This window comes from Scyliorhinus canicula, chromosome 20 (genome assembly GCF_902713615.1).
Source record: "Scyliorhinus canicula chromosome 20, sScyCan1.1, whole genome shotgun sequence".
In the NCBI taxonomy this organism is placed as follows: Eukaryota; Metazoa; Chordata; class Chondrichthyes; order Carcharhiniformes; family Scyliorhinidae; genus Scyliorhinus; species Scyliorhinus canicula.
Genome location: NC_052165.1, coordinates 96,412,480 through 96,430,007, shown reverse-complemented (window position 1 = coordinate 96,430,007; position 17,528 = coordinate 96,412,480). Strand labels below are relative to the sequence as shown.

General features: G+C 46.1%; 1 protein-coding gene across 5 annotated transcripts in view; it reads right to left on the bottom strand.

Moving 5' to 3' along the window:
- Nucleotides 1-8,888: 8,888 nt before the first annotated feature.
- The window catches only part of LOC119955134 (CD209 antigen-like protein C), a 266,963-nt gene continuing 258,323 nt past the window's right edge, over nt 8,889-17,528 (bottom strand). For all 5 annotated transcript variants that reach the window (XM_038781040.1, XM_038781042.1, XM_038781041.1 and 2 more), the window contains 2 exons: nt 17,111-17,214; nt 8,889-9,755 (listed from right to left, as the gene is read on the bottom strand). In XM_038781040.1, coding sequence (XP_038636968.1) covers nt 9,575-9,755; nt 17,111-17,214 — 285 coding nt within the window. In that variant the 3' untranslated portion in view covers nt 8,889-9,574. The remainder of the gene's footprint in view (nt 9,756-17,110; nt 17,215-17,528) is intronic.

The following is a 17,528-nucleotide window of genomic DNA, read 5'->3' as shown; positions in this document are numbered from 1 at the left end:
GTGACGGTAAGTCAGTGTCATCCTCCGACCCGAACTCCGGGGTGTCCTGAGTCTCAGGCGGAGGGCTGGTGTTCGGGCTCCTCTCCCCGTCAGTGCCCGGCTGTCGGGTCACCGGCACTGGCTGGGGGGGGGGGGGGGCGGGGGACTCTGACGGACTGACCCCATCTCCGGCAGGTTCTGCAAGACACAAGACAGCGCAGTGTGATTAGACATTGGGCTGGGGGGAGTGGTTGGGGGGGGGGGGGTGGTGCCCACACACGTCTCATGGGCAACTGCTACTCAGCGGGGTCTCACTTGCTCGACCATGACCACACTCCACCCTGGTGACATCCCTTTCCTTTCGGCCACCGGCCACGTTCAGGGCCCTCTGCTTGGGCATGGTGAGCGGCCGCAGTTCTGCTGGCCCCCCTCCAGTCTACTCCCGCTCCTGGCGGTTGTGCGCGGCCTTCTCCGCTGGGGGGGGGGGGGGGGGGGGGGGGGGGGGTGCGAGGCAAACACAAACAACGACATCGCTAGATGGTCCAACACATGCAGCCCAGGGGTTGGGTACATGTTGGCCTCAGTGGCCAGGGCACTCGGCCATGGCGGATGGCATGGGTGGTGGTATGTGGTGCAGGGTGGGGGGAGGGAGGGTCACGGGTTTGTGTGGGGGGGGGGGGGGGGGTTAGTGCCAGGGGCATGGAGCAGCCAATTGGCCACTCTGAGAATGTCATGCAGTATCTTCCTGTACTGCATGCCATTCTGGACGGCATTGCCCACAGTGCTGACCGCATCTCCCACATGCACCCAAGCACGGTGAACAGCGGCGCGTGGCAGCCTTCCTCCCGGGCTGGGGTGTAGGGTCATCCTTCTCTCCTCCACGGCGTCAAGGAGGATGTCCAGCTCAGCGTCCCTGAACCATGGCGCTGCTCTCCTTCCAGCCATTGTTGGCTGGAACCGTGTATGTGGGGGGGATGGATCATTTAAGTGCGGCTGCGGCTTGTGAGTCTCATGAATGCCAATTATGGACCCAGCGAATCCGGCACCATTTTCCATGGAATTGATTGTGTTCCACGGAGCGATGGTGCTAGCCCATTTAAAGTAGCTGAATCGGTGCAGGTGTTGTGCCTATTTTTCTGTCGTAAAACGCCACACTTCCTCCACTGGCGTCAACACGTAGCCTTAGAAACAGAGAATCCAGCCCATCGTCTCACTGAGCTGAACACAAAATCTCTAATGTTTTACTCCCCAGGGAACCCTCTTAGTATAAACAAAAGTAAATTTGTCCAAACTTTTACGGTGCTTTAATTGCACCGCATATAGCCAGAAAGCCTAACTGCCTTGCAAACCAGGATTTTTTAAAACACACACTAACCCAGGCTTTTAACTCTGACTGCACCAAGTACATATAGTCCAATATATTTTAAATTCCTACATTCATCACACTGGTCAAAGAAGGGAAAGTGTGGGTGGTGGGGATTAACCTCCCAGGGAGATCCTGTGTATTTTCTGCCTTTCTGCCAGTGGAGCCCCATGAATATTCTCAGTTGGCTGGTCTCTCCCACTAGATTTTGGTGGGCGTGAGAGCTGCACTATCCTGGCCGAATGTGTTGCATGAGTAAAGGCGCTAACAGGGAGATGTGGAGTGCTGATTCCTGCATCAGCCAGTAACAATACAATGTCAGCTCAGCCTGTTCAACTACACCGCGCCACAGTTTCAACTGCAATTTGACATCAATAAAGTTTTGCGCACGTGAAGTAGAGACAGTCTGAGTGAGTGAGAGAGTCCAAGTTAGAATTGAAACTTGGTCATTTGGAGCAGTATGGTAATTCGGTGTAGATTGGGAGGAGGTGTTTTTCCCGTTTCGTTTTTTTCCTTCTGGCTTTTCAGGAGCAGAGCGGAGACAGTATTTTGGGAAGCAGGTAAATGGTGAATCTGAGGTTTAGACTCTGGGCAACTGGAGAGTGAAGTTGTGATTTGATTGGCCAAGAGGGGAGCTGCTAAATTTGAATCTATCTGGTAAATAGTTTTTCTTTTCTTTTTATTTCTTCTTTTTGTGGCATTGTAGTTGTATGAATTAACCTAAGGGTTAAGACATGGCAGAAGATCCCAGACCCGTATCATGCTCCTATTGTGCGATGTAGGAGTTCAGGGTCAGGTCCACTGTCCCTGGCTCCTTCACGTGCAAGAAGTGTGTCCAGCTGCAGCTCCTGTTAGACCGCCTGGCGGCTCTGGAGCTGCGGATGGGCTCACTTTGGAGCATCCATAATGCTGAGGAAGTCGTGGATAGCACATTTAGCGAGTCGATCACACCGCAGATAAAGAGTACAGAAGGAGATAGGGAATGGGTGACGAACGGGCAGAGAATGAGTAGGAAGGCAGTGCAGGGGTCCCCTGCGGTCATCTCCCTCCAAAAGATATATACCATTTTGATATACTGTTGGGGGAGATGGCTCACCAGGGGAAGGCAACAGCAGCCAGATTCATGGCACCGTGGCTGTCTCTGCTGAGCAGGACAGGAAAAAAAGTGCAAGAGCTATAGTGATAGGGGATTCAATTGTAAGGGGAGTAGACAGGCATTTCTGCAGACACAAACGAGACTCCAGGAACATATGTTGCCTGCCAGGTGCAAGCATCAAGGATGTCTCAGAGCGGCTGCAGGACATTCTAAAGGGGGAGGGTGAATAGCCATCTGTCGTGGTGCACAGATGCACCTACGATATAGTTAAAAAATGTGAGGAGGTCCTACATGCTGAATTTAGGGAGTTAGGAACTAAACTAAAAAGTAGGACCTCAAAGATAATAATCTCTGGATTGCTACTAGTGCCACTTGCTAGTCAGAAGAGGAATGACAGGATAGACAGGATAAATGTTTGGCTTGCAAGACGGTGCAGGAGGGAGGGATTCAGATTTTTGGGACATTGGAACCGGTTCTGGGAGAGGTGGGACCATTGAAAATTGGACGGTCTACACCTGGGCAGGACTGGAACCATTGTCCTAGGGCAGTGTTTTTCAAAGTGAGGGTCACGGGATGATGTGAAGTGGGTCGCTAAAATGTCTCCAAAAACGATCCCAGAGGATCGCCTGGCCATTTTCTCCCTGGGTGAATTCTCGCTGCAGTACACTGCATGACAACATGAGGCCGGTGCCGTGGGCTTTCTACCTCCCTAGGTCACAGTTATAGTCACTGCCACTGACACAGCCTCCAGCAGCCACTCCCGTTTCTGCAGCAGCTGATCAGCCAGGTGAGTCGGCACCTGCACCTACAACTAAAGAGTTTAAAAGAAAGAAAAAATATCTTTCAATTTATTTCCTGCAGATACTGCTTCTGCACAAAGTTAGTTTCCAGCAGTGCTTTGTGTTTTTTTCTCCAGGCCTGTATCTCCCACCCAAAACCAAGTGACTGCCGACCAGAATATGTTTCCACAAGTACCCCAGTCAGAAACCCGTAGCCGGAGTACTCCCTTACACAGGATCTAGCTCCAGCTGATAATTCCTGTGTCTCCTGTGGGGTTCTTCCCACCTTTCAATTGGTCCATTTTCACCTAGCTGATTTACGTTTGCCCCATTCTGAACTGGGCTCTGGGGCGATGGGTGTGGGTTTGGGAACTCCATACATCCCAGTCAAGGGGGAAATGCATCTGTTCAAGTACAGCTCATAGTCACACAAAAAGACCAACCTCAGGGTTAATGTTCTGAATCAGGTGCATGTTTAATATCTGCCATTGTTACCATTGTCAATTAATCTTGAATTTCTGTTGCCATTAACATTTCGGTGTTAGTTCAATTTCTGCGAGTTAATCTTGTTGATGTCTGTTGAGGGTCAGTTACTCTTAACCTTGTCAATCAGATCTATGTTTAAAGTTGTGCTGTGTGGGCAGAAGGGGTTTGATGTATATTTAAAATGGGGAGCTGCTCTCCGCTAACTTTCTGAGATCTATCGCTCTCTCAGTGAGACTGACTTTGCGATCAATGGTGAGTCTCCTTCCTTCCCCTTCAGCCTAAAATCCAGGCGTGTTTCCAAGAATTTCCTCCTTTCCCCCTTCAAACACCTTGGGAGTCTGCAATCAAAAGACTCGCACACTATGTAGTGACCTCTGTCTATGTATATACGTAAAGGGTTAATGTGTAATCAGTACAGTCAGATGATCATTGGAGGGCAACACTAACAGCGGGTATAAATACAAGCTCAATCTGTTTTCCTGCTCTCTTCGGCTGTGTTGTGACTTAAGAACAGAAGTGTAGAGTTCTCAGAGTGCAAGTATAATATTCACAGTTTAATCTAATTCTATCTTGTTTAATTTAATAGCTGGTAAAAGTATTAGAGAATCAAACTCACAAGTGAATTGATTAGTTACTCAATAAATTATTTGTTATGACTGGTCGACTTCGAGTATTCATCATCATCAAAGTTAAGAACTTCTCGGCATAAACAAATGAGTAACACATATTACTTTAAGTAATATAACATGGTACCAGGTAACTAGCTTATATATCCAAGGGTTCGCGCACTGAGTCTATATGGGTGGAACTGAAAAATAAGAAGGGTGAAATCACTTTGATAGGACTGTACTATAGACTCTCAAATAGTCAGCAGGAAATTGAGAAGCAAATATGTAAGGAGATTACAGATAACTGCCGGAAAAATAGGGTGGTAATAGAAGGGGACTTTAATTTTCCCAACATTAAATAGAGGGGATATAGAGGGGATGTCAGAGGTAGGTTCTTTACCCAGAGAGTAGTGGGGGCATGGAATGCACTGCCTGTGGAAATAGTTGAGTCGGAAACGTTAGGGACCTTCAAGCGGCTATTGGATAGGTACATGGATTAGGGTAGAATAATGTAGTGTAGGTTAACTTCTTAAGGGCAGCACGGTAGCATTGTGGATAGCACAATTGCTTCACAGCTCCAGGGTCCCAAGTTCGATTTCGACTTGGGTCACTGTCTGTGTGGAGTCTGCACATCCTCCCCGTGACTGCGTGGGTTTCCTCCGGGTGCTCCGGTTTCCTCCCACAGTCCAAAGATGTGCAGGTTGGGTGGATTGGCCATGAAAAATTGTCCAAAATTCTATGATTAACCTAGGACAAAAGTTCGGCGCAACATCGTGGGCCGAAGGGCCTGTTCTGTGCTGTATTTCTCTATCTTCTCTATCTATTAACTGGGACAGCCATAGCACTAAGGGTTTGGATGGATAGAAATTTGTCAAGTGTATTCAGAAAGAATTCCTCATTCAATATGTGGATGGCCCAACTATAGAAGGGCAAAACTTGACCTCCACTTGGGGAATAAGGAAGGGCAGGTGACGGAAGTGTTAGTGAGTGATCACTTTGGGACCAATGACCATAATCCCATTAGTTTTAAGATAGCTATTGAGAATGATAGTTCTGGCCCTAAAGTTAAAATTCTAAATTGGGGCAAGGCCAATTTCAAGAGTATTCGGCAGGGACTTTCAAAAGTTGTTTGGAGGAGCAGGCAAAGGAATTGATGATAAGTGGGAGGCTTTTAAAAGGCGTTTTAAAAGGGGGCAGCAGAGTAGCATGGTGGTTAGCATAAATGCTTCACAGCTCCAGGGTCCCAGGTTCGATTCCCGGCTGGGTCACTGTCTGTGTGGAGTCTGCACGTCCTCCCCCTGTGTGCGTGGGTTTCCTCCGGGTGCTCCGGTTTCCTCCCACAGTCCAAAGATGTGCGGGTTAGGTGGATTGGCCAGGCTAAATTGCCCGTAGTGTCCTAATAAAAGTAAGGTTAAGGTGGGGGGTTGTTGGGTTACGGGTATAGGGTGGATACGTGGGTTTGAGTAGGGTGATCATGGCTCGGCACAACATTGAGGGCCGAAGGGCCTGTTCTGTGCTGTACTGTTCTATGTTCTATGTAACTCGGGTTCAGAGTGAGTACATTCCTCTTAGAATGAAGGGTAAGGCTGGTAAAAGTAGGGAACCCTGGATGACTCGGGATATTGAGGCCATTGTCAAAGTGAAGGAGGCATATGGTAGGCAGCTGGGTTCAAGTGGATCCCTTGAAGAGTATAGGGCTTGCCGGAGTAGAGTTAAGAGAGAAATCAGGAGGGCAAAAAGGGGACATGAGATTGTCTTGGCAGAGCTTTTATAGATACTTAAAGGGCAAAAGAGTGACCAGGAAGCGGGTAGGGCTTCTTAAGGATAAACAAGGTCATCGATGTGCGGATCCACAAGGGATGGGAGAGATCCTAAATTAATATTTCTTCTCAGTATTTAATGTTGAGAAAGGCAGGAATGTTAAGGAAATTGGGGTAATAAAAAGTGATGTCTTGAGGAGTGTAAGTATTACAGAGAAGGAGGTGCTGGAGATATAAAGCGCATCAAATCGATAAATCCACGGGACCTGATGAAATGTATTCCAGGACGTTGTGGGAGGCTAGGGAGGAAATTGCCGGCCCCCTAGCTGAGATATTTGAATCATCGACAGCCACAGGAGAGGCGCCTGAAGATTGGAGGGTAGCAAATGTTGTGCCCTTGTTTAAGGACTGTAGAGATAAGCCTGGGAATTACAGACCGGTGAGCCTTACTTCTAAAATGGGTAAGTTTTTAGAAAGTATTGTGAGTGGAAAGTCAGCATGGCTTTGTAAGGGGAAAGTCATGTCTCACATTTGATTGAGTTTTTGAAAGAGTAACCGAGAAGGTAGATGAGGGCAGTGTGGTCGACGTTGTCTACTGGAACTTTAGCAAGTCTTTTGACAAGGTACCCCATGGTATATTGATGCAAAAAGTTGTCTGACAGAATCCAGGGTAAGGTAGCCAATTGGTTACAAAATTGGCTTGGTGACCACAGCCGAAGGGTGGTCGTGCAGGGTTGTTTTTCAAACTGGAGGCCTGGGACCAGCAGAGTGCCTCAGGGATCGGTGCTGGGTCCACTGTTATTTGTTATATATATTAATGATTTGGATGAGGATGTAGGAAGGAGGCATGGTTAGTAGGTTTGCAGATGACACCAAGATTGGTGGCATAGTGGACAGTGAAGAAGGTTATAAAAGATGACAACAGGATCTTGACCAATTGGGTCAGTGGGCCGATGAATGGCAGATGGAGTTTAATTTGGATAAATGTGAGGTAATGCATTTTGATAGATCAAATCAGGCCAGGACCGACTCAGTTAAAGGTAGGGAGCTGGGGAGAGTTACAGAACAAAGAGATCTCGGGGTACTGGTTCAGAGCTCCTTGAAGGTGGTGTTGCAGGTGGACAGGGTGGTGAAGAAGGCATTCAGCAGGCTGGGTTTTATTGGTCAGAATATTGAATACAGGAGTTGGGACGTCTTGTTGAAGTTGTACAAGACATTGGTAAGGCCCCACATGGAATACGGAGTCCAGTTCTGGTCACCCGATTATAGGAAGGATATTGTTAAACTAGAAAGAGTGCAGCAGGGATTTACGAGGCTGCTACCAGGACTTGATGGTCTGAGTTATAAGGCGAGGCTGAAAAGTCTGGGACTTTTTTCCTTGGAATGTAGGAGGCTTAGGGATGAGCTGATAGAGGTCTAGAAAATAATGAGGAGCTCAGATAAGGTAGATAGTCAACATCTTTCCCCAAAGGTAGAGGAGTCTAGAGCTAGAGGGTATAGGTTTAAGGTGAGACGGGACAGATACAAAAGAGACCAGAGGGGAAATTTCTTCACACAGAGGGTGGTGAGCACCTGGAATGGGCTGCCAGAGGCAGTGGTAGAGGCGGGTGTGGTGGCTTTTGTAGCCGATTTCTGCGAGGTTGTTTGAAGACAGCTTTGGATTTTGTGCTTGGTGCATTTGATTAGTTCAGGCAATTAATGTTCTGCACAAATTTAACCTAACTTAATTGAGTTGTCTTCCTGTGATGGCTTGCAATGATTGTGAATAAACGGGATTCGTCAAATGACTCTCCTGTCCTTGACTGCGTGAGGAGTCGTGACCAATGGCGGTCTTTATAAAGAAACTGTTGTGCTGTTTGGAAATTCTTGATCAAATCTGACCTCATATCTACAATCTCAAACCAACAACACTGAGCAAAAATGGAGCAGGGCATGATGGATAGTTTCTGAGAAGGTTACGGGGAGATTGAATCGAAAGGTTCTAAGTACAGGTACAACAAATAATAGGAAAGAAGCTAATTGAATGTTATTGTTTACTGTGAAGGGAACGGAATATAAAATCATGGATATTTGCTTCAGTTGTAGAGGGGCATTGGTGAGACCATACCTGCACTATTGTGTATAGTATTGGTCTCCTTATTTAAGGAAAGATGTAAATATGTTAGAAACAGTTCATAGAAGGTTTACCAGACTGATACCAGGAATGGGCGGGTTGTCTTGTGAGGAACGTTGTCGGAGGTTAGCTTTGTATCCGCTGGTCTTCAAAAGAGTAAGAGGCGACTTGATGGAAACCTTTCTGATCCTGAGGAGGCATCGACAGGGTGGATGAAGAGAGAATGTTTCCTCTAGTGGGTGAATCCACAGCCGGGTTTTGGGGGGGGGGGGGGGGGGGGGGGTCACTGTGTAAGAATAAGGGGTCGCTCATTTAAGACTGAGATGAGAAATATTTTCTCTCAGAGGGGGTGAGTCTCTGGAATTATTTTCCTGAAAAGTCAGTGGGATCAGAATCTTTGAATATTTTGAAGGTAGAGCTGGATAGATTCTTGATTACCGAGGGGGTGAACGTTATCGGGGTTCGACAGGAATGTGGAGTTGAGGTTCCAATCAGATCAGACATGATCTCATTGAATGGCTGAAGATGCTGATTGGCTTACCTCTGCTCCTTGTCCGTGTGCAGGAAGGGGTATTATGATCCCAGAGAAACTCCCAATTGTATGATCCCGGACCAGACCACAACAGTAGAAACCCTAATGTTTTATTATAATTTTGGTAAACTGTGGGGAAAGGATATCTCGCTTTTCACTCAAAATAGAGATATAGTTTATCATAACAAACTTTATTACGAACACAGTATTAAAATATCTTTAACATCACAGAAGAAAATGGCTCACAATTACCCCATAAACAATGCTAATCAATACTGTGACACAATAACACTTAACTGCTAACTTTACATCAATTCAAACAACAAAACCATCTCAGGACCCAATCCACTTTTAAATACAGTGAGCACTCAGGAATGCTTGTTGTACAGAGATATCTTAAGAAATTACTACACTTTTGTATTTCAGACGGTGTTAATAAGCTTTGTATTTTTCTGGGCATCTGGTTTTATAATAAAGTAATTCTGTTGTTTATTGAAGAAACGTGGCCATCGAGTGGTCATTCTGAGAATCATGGGTAAAGCACAGATTTGACCGCGGAGCGAGCTGAAGAAATCATTTCAATATGCGGTGTGACAGGTGGGAGCAGAGGGACTGGAGACTGACAGCAAACTCCAACAATCCCAGTCAGAACTCTCTATTTGACTGTGGTGCATTCCCTGTTAAACAAGGTGATGTTGGGGGCTGTGCAGTGAGTTAATTGACCTCGTCTGGCATCGTGGCTATGGCATCGTGGCTATGACTGCAGGCTGCCGCATCGGCGGAACTGGGAGACAATGTCCTTCACAGAGATGAAATGAGCTTTCATTCTTTTGTCCCTTTCAAATTCTTACCTGCCCTTTAGTTCAGCACTGCACCCAGATCAAAGCTCCGCAACAGGTGCTGAAAGGAGGACATCTGACAAATCCAGCGGCGGTGAGCTGTGCACTGGTTGTTGCTCCACCTCCGTCTGTTCCCTTTTGCCCCTTTTGTGACACAGCGCTCCACTCCCCGGTGATTCGGTTCCCCTCTCGCCCAAAACCTGCCAGGAGAGAGTGTGGTGAGAAGCCTGTGCACAGTCTTGTACGTGGTTGTCTATCAAGGCATAGAGTTAGCAATGCGACCTCCAACCAGCTGGAGGTGATAGAGATCTACTTGGGACACCCGCCAGTTGGTAGTAAGTCGTACAAGAGGATAGAGTCCAGCAGCATGAAGGATATCACTAAAGGCAAAAAGAAAAGGACACACGTTCAATGGATCACTCAAAAGAGAAGGAAGGGGAAGAGAAGAAGAGTTGTGGACACAATTGGTCGACCAGGTAGCACCCGCGACAGTGAAGAGGAAGACATCAGCAATACGGCCGATATGCAAGAAAGCACACAGAGACAGAGAAGGAAGCATCATGTTAGAAAGTTAAAAAAGTTGGTGACGCAAAAAAGACCAGCCAGAAAACCAGTCTTGCGAAAGTTAAAGTGACATTGAGCATCCGGTCAAAGTTCAGAAGACCAACAGGACGATGTCTTGAATGTGCAATAAGCTGTGCACAAGGGATATGTTTTAAATTATCCGGCATATCACGTTGTGTAAAGCACAGTTGGATTTGGACATATGACCTGTTGAAAATTATGATGCAAATAATGTTTTGTAAAACACTGTTACATTTTTTTGTAAATGTTAACAGTTCCAGAAGAAGGGGGATGTGGTGATATGCCTGTGCACAGTCTTGCACATGGTTGCCTATAAAGGTTTCCAGCTCGCAATGCGACCTCCAACCAGCTGGTGACGATAGAGATCTACCATGTCACTTGAGACACCCGCCAGTTGGTAGTCAGTCGCACAAGAGGATATCATACTTCGAGTAGCTCCAGGAGAATTCACTGAATTCATTTAGTTGGCATCATCTGTATTATAGTTCATTAGTTATCTTTCCACGTGTTTGTTAATAAATCATCTCTCTAGTTAAAAGAACTAGATATCCTGTGTATATCATTACCATGGTCGTAACACAGAATACAACATGGTAGGAGTGCAGAACAATTAAAGATAACAGTGGAGAAGACAGAGTGAAATAGGCTTCAGAAAGAAAAGAGAAAATTCTCCCACAAATCTGGTGAACTACGGCTATCTGGAACTCAACGCACGGAAAAACTGTAACGTGAGAGATGGAAGGTTTGAAGGCACCCCACCAGCTTCAGGTCTCAGGTAACGTAGATCAAAATTAGCGTGTTTTCCAGCAGCAATTTTGACTCTATGTTTCAGCCCTTGGCCTGCATACACAGCCTGAGGAAAAACGTACTGCATTTCTGCTCACGGTAGCAGGTCCTCCAGCAATAGAAATATACAACACTTTCGTGTTCAACAGCAAAGAGGAAATCAAGAGCTTCGATAAAGTAATAAAGTACTTTGATCGGCATTCTCGCCGAAGAAAAACGAAACATTTGAACGTTATATATTTTGTGCGTGTACCCAAAAAGCAGCCAAATCTTTTGATAGCTTCGTAACCAACTTGTGGTTGAAGGCACAGTCGTGCATTTTTAGAACTTTAAAGTCGTCAATGATCTGCGACCAGTAAATGTTTAGGAAGTCGAATGCTAAAGTATATGAAAAATTATAGAACATACAGTGCAGAAGGAGGCCATTCAGCCCATCGAGTCTGCACCGACCCACTTAAGCCCTCACCTCCACCCTATCCCTGTAACCCAATAACCCCTTCTAATCTTTTGGACACTAAGGGCAATTTAGCATGGCCAATCCCCCTAACCTGCACGTCTTTGGACTGTGGGAGGAAACCGGAGCACCCGGAGGAAACCCATGCAGATACGGGGAGAACGTGCAGACTCCGCACAGACAGTGACCCAGAGGGGAATCGAACCTGGGACCCTGGCGCTGTGAAGCCACAGTGCTAGCCACTTGTACTACTGTACCCTATTAAGGGACGAAGACCTGAAATTAGAAAACGCTATCAAGATCTGCCATGCAAGTGAGCGAGCTGCACAGCAGATCAGTACCCTGAACCTGAAACATTTTGATGCCAATTTGGAAGAAGATGCCAGCGCCATCAGCACTGTGACGCAGTTGAATAAAAAAACGTGGTGTCAGTGTGGGCAGCCATTTTAAATGGCCAACCGGGTCCATTTTCGTATGCCAGCAATGCGGCAATCGACATGGGCCATGGCAATGTCCAGCATTTGGGAAAGTATATTCCAAGTCTGGCTGTATAAACCATTTTGCGAAGCAATACTTTTTGTGTCCAACAGTGTACTAAAGAGATCAGTCAACCCAGTTGATGGGATGTCCCTTGAAGAACTTTTTTCATTGATCTGATTTCGACCAAGGACACGATGAGTCCGAATATGAAAAGCGAAGAAGTCTTACTGACCGGTTGTGACAATAGTCCTGGTGGTGTTGATACCACCGAATGACAGATGGACAATACCAGTGACGCTGAATGCCCCATTGATAAAATGCAAGCTCAACACGGGAGCAAGGGCCAACCTCCTCAGCTTGTCCAAATTGAACGGGCTGGGAGTTAAACCGACAGTCGTCAATCAAGCGAAACTACTGAAAGGCTACAATCGGAATGAGATTACGACAGTGGGTACATGTGAACTCGAAGCATGGGTACATAACAGAAGTGAAATTATATCATTTTCCATTGTGGACACGGAATGCGAGTCCATCATAGGAGCAGATGAGTGTGAGGCCTGAACCTAGTTGAGCAGCTGTACATTCCAGGCAGCGCTGCAATGGAGGATCATTGCTACTGGCAACAAGATATGCTGCCGTAGTTCTCCAATGAAAGTTAAAGTGGAGGACGAAAAACCAGATGAAGAGATGGAGGAGCCAAAGAGAATTCCTGAATTCTGGTTAACTGTCTTCAAAATGTAAATTTGCTCAGTGGCATGATACAGGAGCATGATGAGCCTATCTTAAACATTTACAAGATGTGAACGTAAAATGTTCAGAGCCTAAACAGCCAACGAGCTTCACTCTGAAGTGTTTTGTTACCTGTAAGGCAGGTAATCTGTGCTACTCAACTCAGTTACAGTTGAGGCTTTGGAAGAAGGCTCAAAGTCGTCCAGAAGTTTTACAGAAGGTTTATTGAGCAACACAACTTAAATAACTGCGTGAGTTCTTACTTTAAGAACTGTACTAGTAGAAAGGTTACAACTTTTCTACGCTCTACAACTAGGCCTGACCACACTAGCAGCCCGGAGCTAAATCTCTGCGTCTGTTCTCCTCACAGTCTAATCAGCTAAAGAGGCTAGAGGGCTGCTTGCTTCTCCCTTTTATACATGCCGGTGCTGCCCCCTAGTGGTCTTTCCATTACCCATCAGCCCCTACTGTATATATCCATGTAAAGATCTCTACATGGAGTTTAGGTTTGAGCCCAAGGAGTATTTCATAAATGTGGTCGTCGCAAAAACGCACCAGATGGAGTTGCGGCCAGACAAGTTAGACTTTTTATTCTTTGACAAACCAAAAATCAGGGGATGCACAGGATGCCAGATCGACTGGAAGAATGGAAAAAGCGTCACACTGAAAACCATTAAAACGAAGCAGAAGCATAAGGTTTGGGGCACTGGTAAAAGAGTGACGGAAACTGTACCAAATTTCTTCAGTCCTCCTGAAGATCTGGCTGAATCGCCAACACTAGGCTCGGAATGTAGCTTGCCTTCTGCTCTTGAGAAAGCGGGACAATTTCCAAATGGGATCATGTTGGCCCAACCATTCTGTGGGCTGGGAATACTGCCCGGGCATTTCCTGGCTCCGAATGTGGGGGTGGTTGTGAATGTGATGGTGTCCACAAAGCAATTCGGTATATAATGTTACACATGACCTCTGACCAGCAGGTGGCAGTGTAAGTCTACCATGCAGCTCTGTGCCTGGGCAGTTGGGAGTCAGTCGTGTTGGTGGGCAGACGTATTTTGCAGTAGCTTTCTAATAATTAGTTAGTGCTAGTAGTTTGTTCTTTATTTATTCCAGTTCTCTTTACCACACCGATGTTTCATAATAAATTATTTAAACCAGACATTCTGTGGTACATCATTCATGTCGGCCAGTCTACAGAACATGATAGGGTCCCAAGGGTGATGATCGACTAAGAACAAGAAGATTCTGCACAGATCCAAACAACTAAAGATAACTTTGAAGAAGAAAGATTATGCATTTTCTTTCTACCAACCTGTTAAGCTACTGGGAACTGGTGCTCAATGCACAGTAAAACTTCAAAGGCCAGGATGGAAGGCATCAAGGCACCTCAACAGCTTCAGATTACCGGTAACATAGACGACAATTAGTGGGTTATTTAAGCAGCAGTTCAAACTCTATGTTGCAGGCACAGCCTGACGAGAGGCAGATCGCGTTGCTGCTCACTGTAGCAGGTCCTCAAGTAATTGAAAATTTTAACACGTTTGTCTTCGAAACCGAGGCAGATAGTAAGAGCTTCGACGATGTTCTCAAGCAATTTGACTGGCATCGCTCTCCTAAGAAAAAAGGATACTTTCGAGCGCGATATAATTTGCGTGCGGACCCGGAAGCCAGGAGAGGCATTTGATAGTTTTCTCACCGACTTACGGCTGATGCTGCAGTCGTGTAATTTTAGTATGCTCCAGTCGTCAGTGATCAGCGATCAGATCGTATTCGGGATCTCCAACAGTAAGGTACGTGAAGGGCTTCTAAGAGAAACAGCGTCAACTCGAAAATGTTATCCAAATATGTCACGTTAGCGAGTTTGCAGCAAAACAGATCAGCACATTGAATATCCGGCATTTTGGCGTGAAGGTAGAAGAGGCGGCCGACGCCATTAGTATGGTGACGCAGTCAAATAAAAAATGTGCTCCCGGTGCAGGTGGCCATTTTGAGCGGCCGACCCGAACCATTTCATGCCAGCGATGCGACAAATAACATTTGCCATGACAATGCCCAGCATTTGGCAAGGTGTGCTCCAAATGTGGAAGAACAAATCATTTGGCTGGCCAATGTTTTACTCATCAAAAAGAGGAACAAATGAAAACCATCAACACAGTTGATGAAGTGTGCCTCGAAAACGTGTTCTTCGTCAACATGATCCTTAGTGGGCACAAGTGTAGTCATAGCATGCAAAATGACAATGTTGCAGTGACAATTTGCAGCAAAAGTGCAGTTAATGCAGAAACTCAAAAAGATAAATGGACAGTGCCATTAATGATAAATGACACAGTATTAACAGTCAAACTCGACACAGGTGCAAGGGCCAACCTTATCAATTTATCCGATGTCAAAAAGCTGCGAATCAAACCGAAACTAGTAAACAAACAGTATTCTTAAGAGATTAAAATGGAAATGAAATCATGGAAATAAAATGGAAATAAAATGGACATGAAATCATGGCAGCTCGCTGTCAATGTAAAAAACAGAATTTATACGTTGAAATTTTCTGTTGTGGCGGTGGAACGTGAATCTCTGCTAGGGGTAGAAGTATGAGGAACTGCAGCTATTAAGCGGTTTTACAGTGCAGACAGCTCTGCAACAAGCCCAAATTCCTCAGAGGACTCTCTACTAAACCATTTTCCTGAGTTTTTCCAAGGCTTTGGCACTTTACTGTACACATATAAAATCCAATTAAAGGAGAATGCAAGGACTTCCGATGGCGGCCGTGGAGGAGTAGGTCGCACATTTAATAGCTCCCGCCTGTAACAGACCTTTGGACTTTCCCCCCTTTTTTTCGGATTTTATGGGATAAATCGGTGAAGAGACAGTAATGAGAAATCCCCCTCCGGTGTATGGAGAATTGGACCAGAAGTGGCCGTGTGAGAAGACAAAGTCCTATAAGGGAGACGCAAGCAGAGTTGGTAACATGGGAAAGCATGGCAGGGCAGCAGGGCCGCGGGGAGACGGCACAGTGGTCAACTGAGCAGCTGAAGTTTTTCAAGCTGAAGAAGGGCACGCTGGACCCGATTAAGGCTTCGATTGATCAAGTGGTTCAGAATCACGAAACCCACAGGAGAGCGATCCAGGAGGTGGAACAAAAGTTGTCCGAGTACGAGGAGTATATAACCGTGCTAGAAAGCAAGGTGGGGATGATGAATGACCACCAGAAAAGAATGAAAATGAAAAATGAAATGAAAATCGCTTCTTGTCACGAGTAGACTTCAATGTAGTTACTGTGAAAAGCCCCTAGTCGCCACATTCCTACGCCTGTCCGGGGAGTCTGATACGGAAATAGAACCGTGCTGCTGGCCTGCTTGGTCTGCTTTTTAAAAGCCAGCGATTTAGCCCAGTGAGCTAAATCAGCCCCAGAATGCAGGAGAAGCTGGAGGACCTGGAGGCAGAATCTCAGAATTGTTGGCCTCCCTGAAGGCAGTGAGGGATCGGGTGCGAGGGCCTATGTGACGGACATGTTGGAGAGGTTGATGGGGGCTGGGGCGTTCCCTCGTCCCCGGAATTGGACAGCGCGCACAGACCTATCCCGTGCTCCTAAGTTATCGTTCCGCACCACCAATCAATGAGCTTTCGTCAGCTCAGTTACTGATCAACAGGCAACTGAGAACGACGTTGCCCAATATTCCTCAAGAACCAGTGAACCATATGCTAGAGGCAACTAGTCCCTCTAAAAAAGGAGGCGAAAGGAATTTTACAATAGATCCACAAGGAGACTCTCCAACTATTGCAGCCAGATGGCACAGCCTGGAAGATTTCAAAGGGAATGGATAGTCTAACTGTGCAAAGGTACTGCAACAGGCAGGTCCAAACTCGTATCTCATCAACACGGATGATGGTGTTGTCTTACGAGGGAACAGAGGAGCTCTGCTGAAAGTTCAGCAACCTTTTGTAATGCAGCCGCCAGAAGAAATAGGTAGCGGTCCGAAGACAGCTGAAGAAGATACAGTACAACATACGGAGCCACAACAGCAAGATACAGACACAACAATACAATAGGAGCAACAAGCAGCATCCACAACCACAAAGGAAGATGAAGCAACTTCACAAGTTCAACAGCCACTCAGAAGATGAACAAGGCTGAGACGTAAACTTGAGAGACTGGATTTGTGACAGGCTGTAAATAGTTTAAAGCTGTAAATGTTCATGCATATCATATTGAATTGTAAAAATTATCTAATCAACGTAACCAGTAACATTTTCCAAAGGAAACAGGATGTGATGATATGCATGAAGCAATTCTGTATATAATATTATACACTACCTCCGACCAGCAGGTGGCAGCGTAAGTCCACCATGTGGCTCTGTGCCGTGGGCAGTTGGGGGTAAGTCGTGTTGGTGGGTAGACATATTTTGCAGTAGCTTTATAATAGTCAGTCAGTATTAGTAGTTTATTAATTATTTATTCCAGTTATCTACACCACACAGTTGTTTCGTAATAAATTATATAAACTAGATGTATGACAGTGAACTCACCCCGTCACTAATGGGGTGCCATCAACCCAGTGGTAAGCACCAACTTTTTCCAGGTCAGTCAATCCGATCCAACGGCTAAACGAATCATAAGAAATTATAAAATTCTGGAGGAGCAAAATAGGGGGCGGGGGTGGGGAGGAGAAAAACAATCACTCAGTGAAACCATTAGCAATTCAGAGAGGGCCATTGCGCCACAGAAGTGTGCTATTCAGCTCATCAACTCCATTCCCCTGGGGTTTGAGGTCTTCCCTTCCTCCTTAGGCCCTGCTATGAATATCAGCCTCCCCACCCGACTTTACTCACCCTGCACAGGGTCGAATCCCAAGATGACTATCATTGTGGGACGACCTTTTGTAGTCCGCTGTTAGATCCGTGTGAGGTTGCCTGTTGCACATCAGCGCACACCTTCACAAAGTAG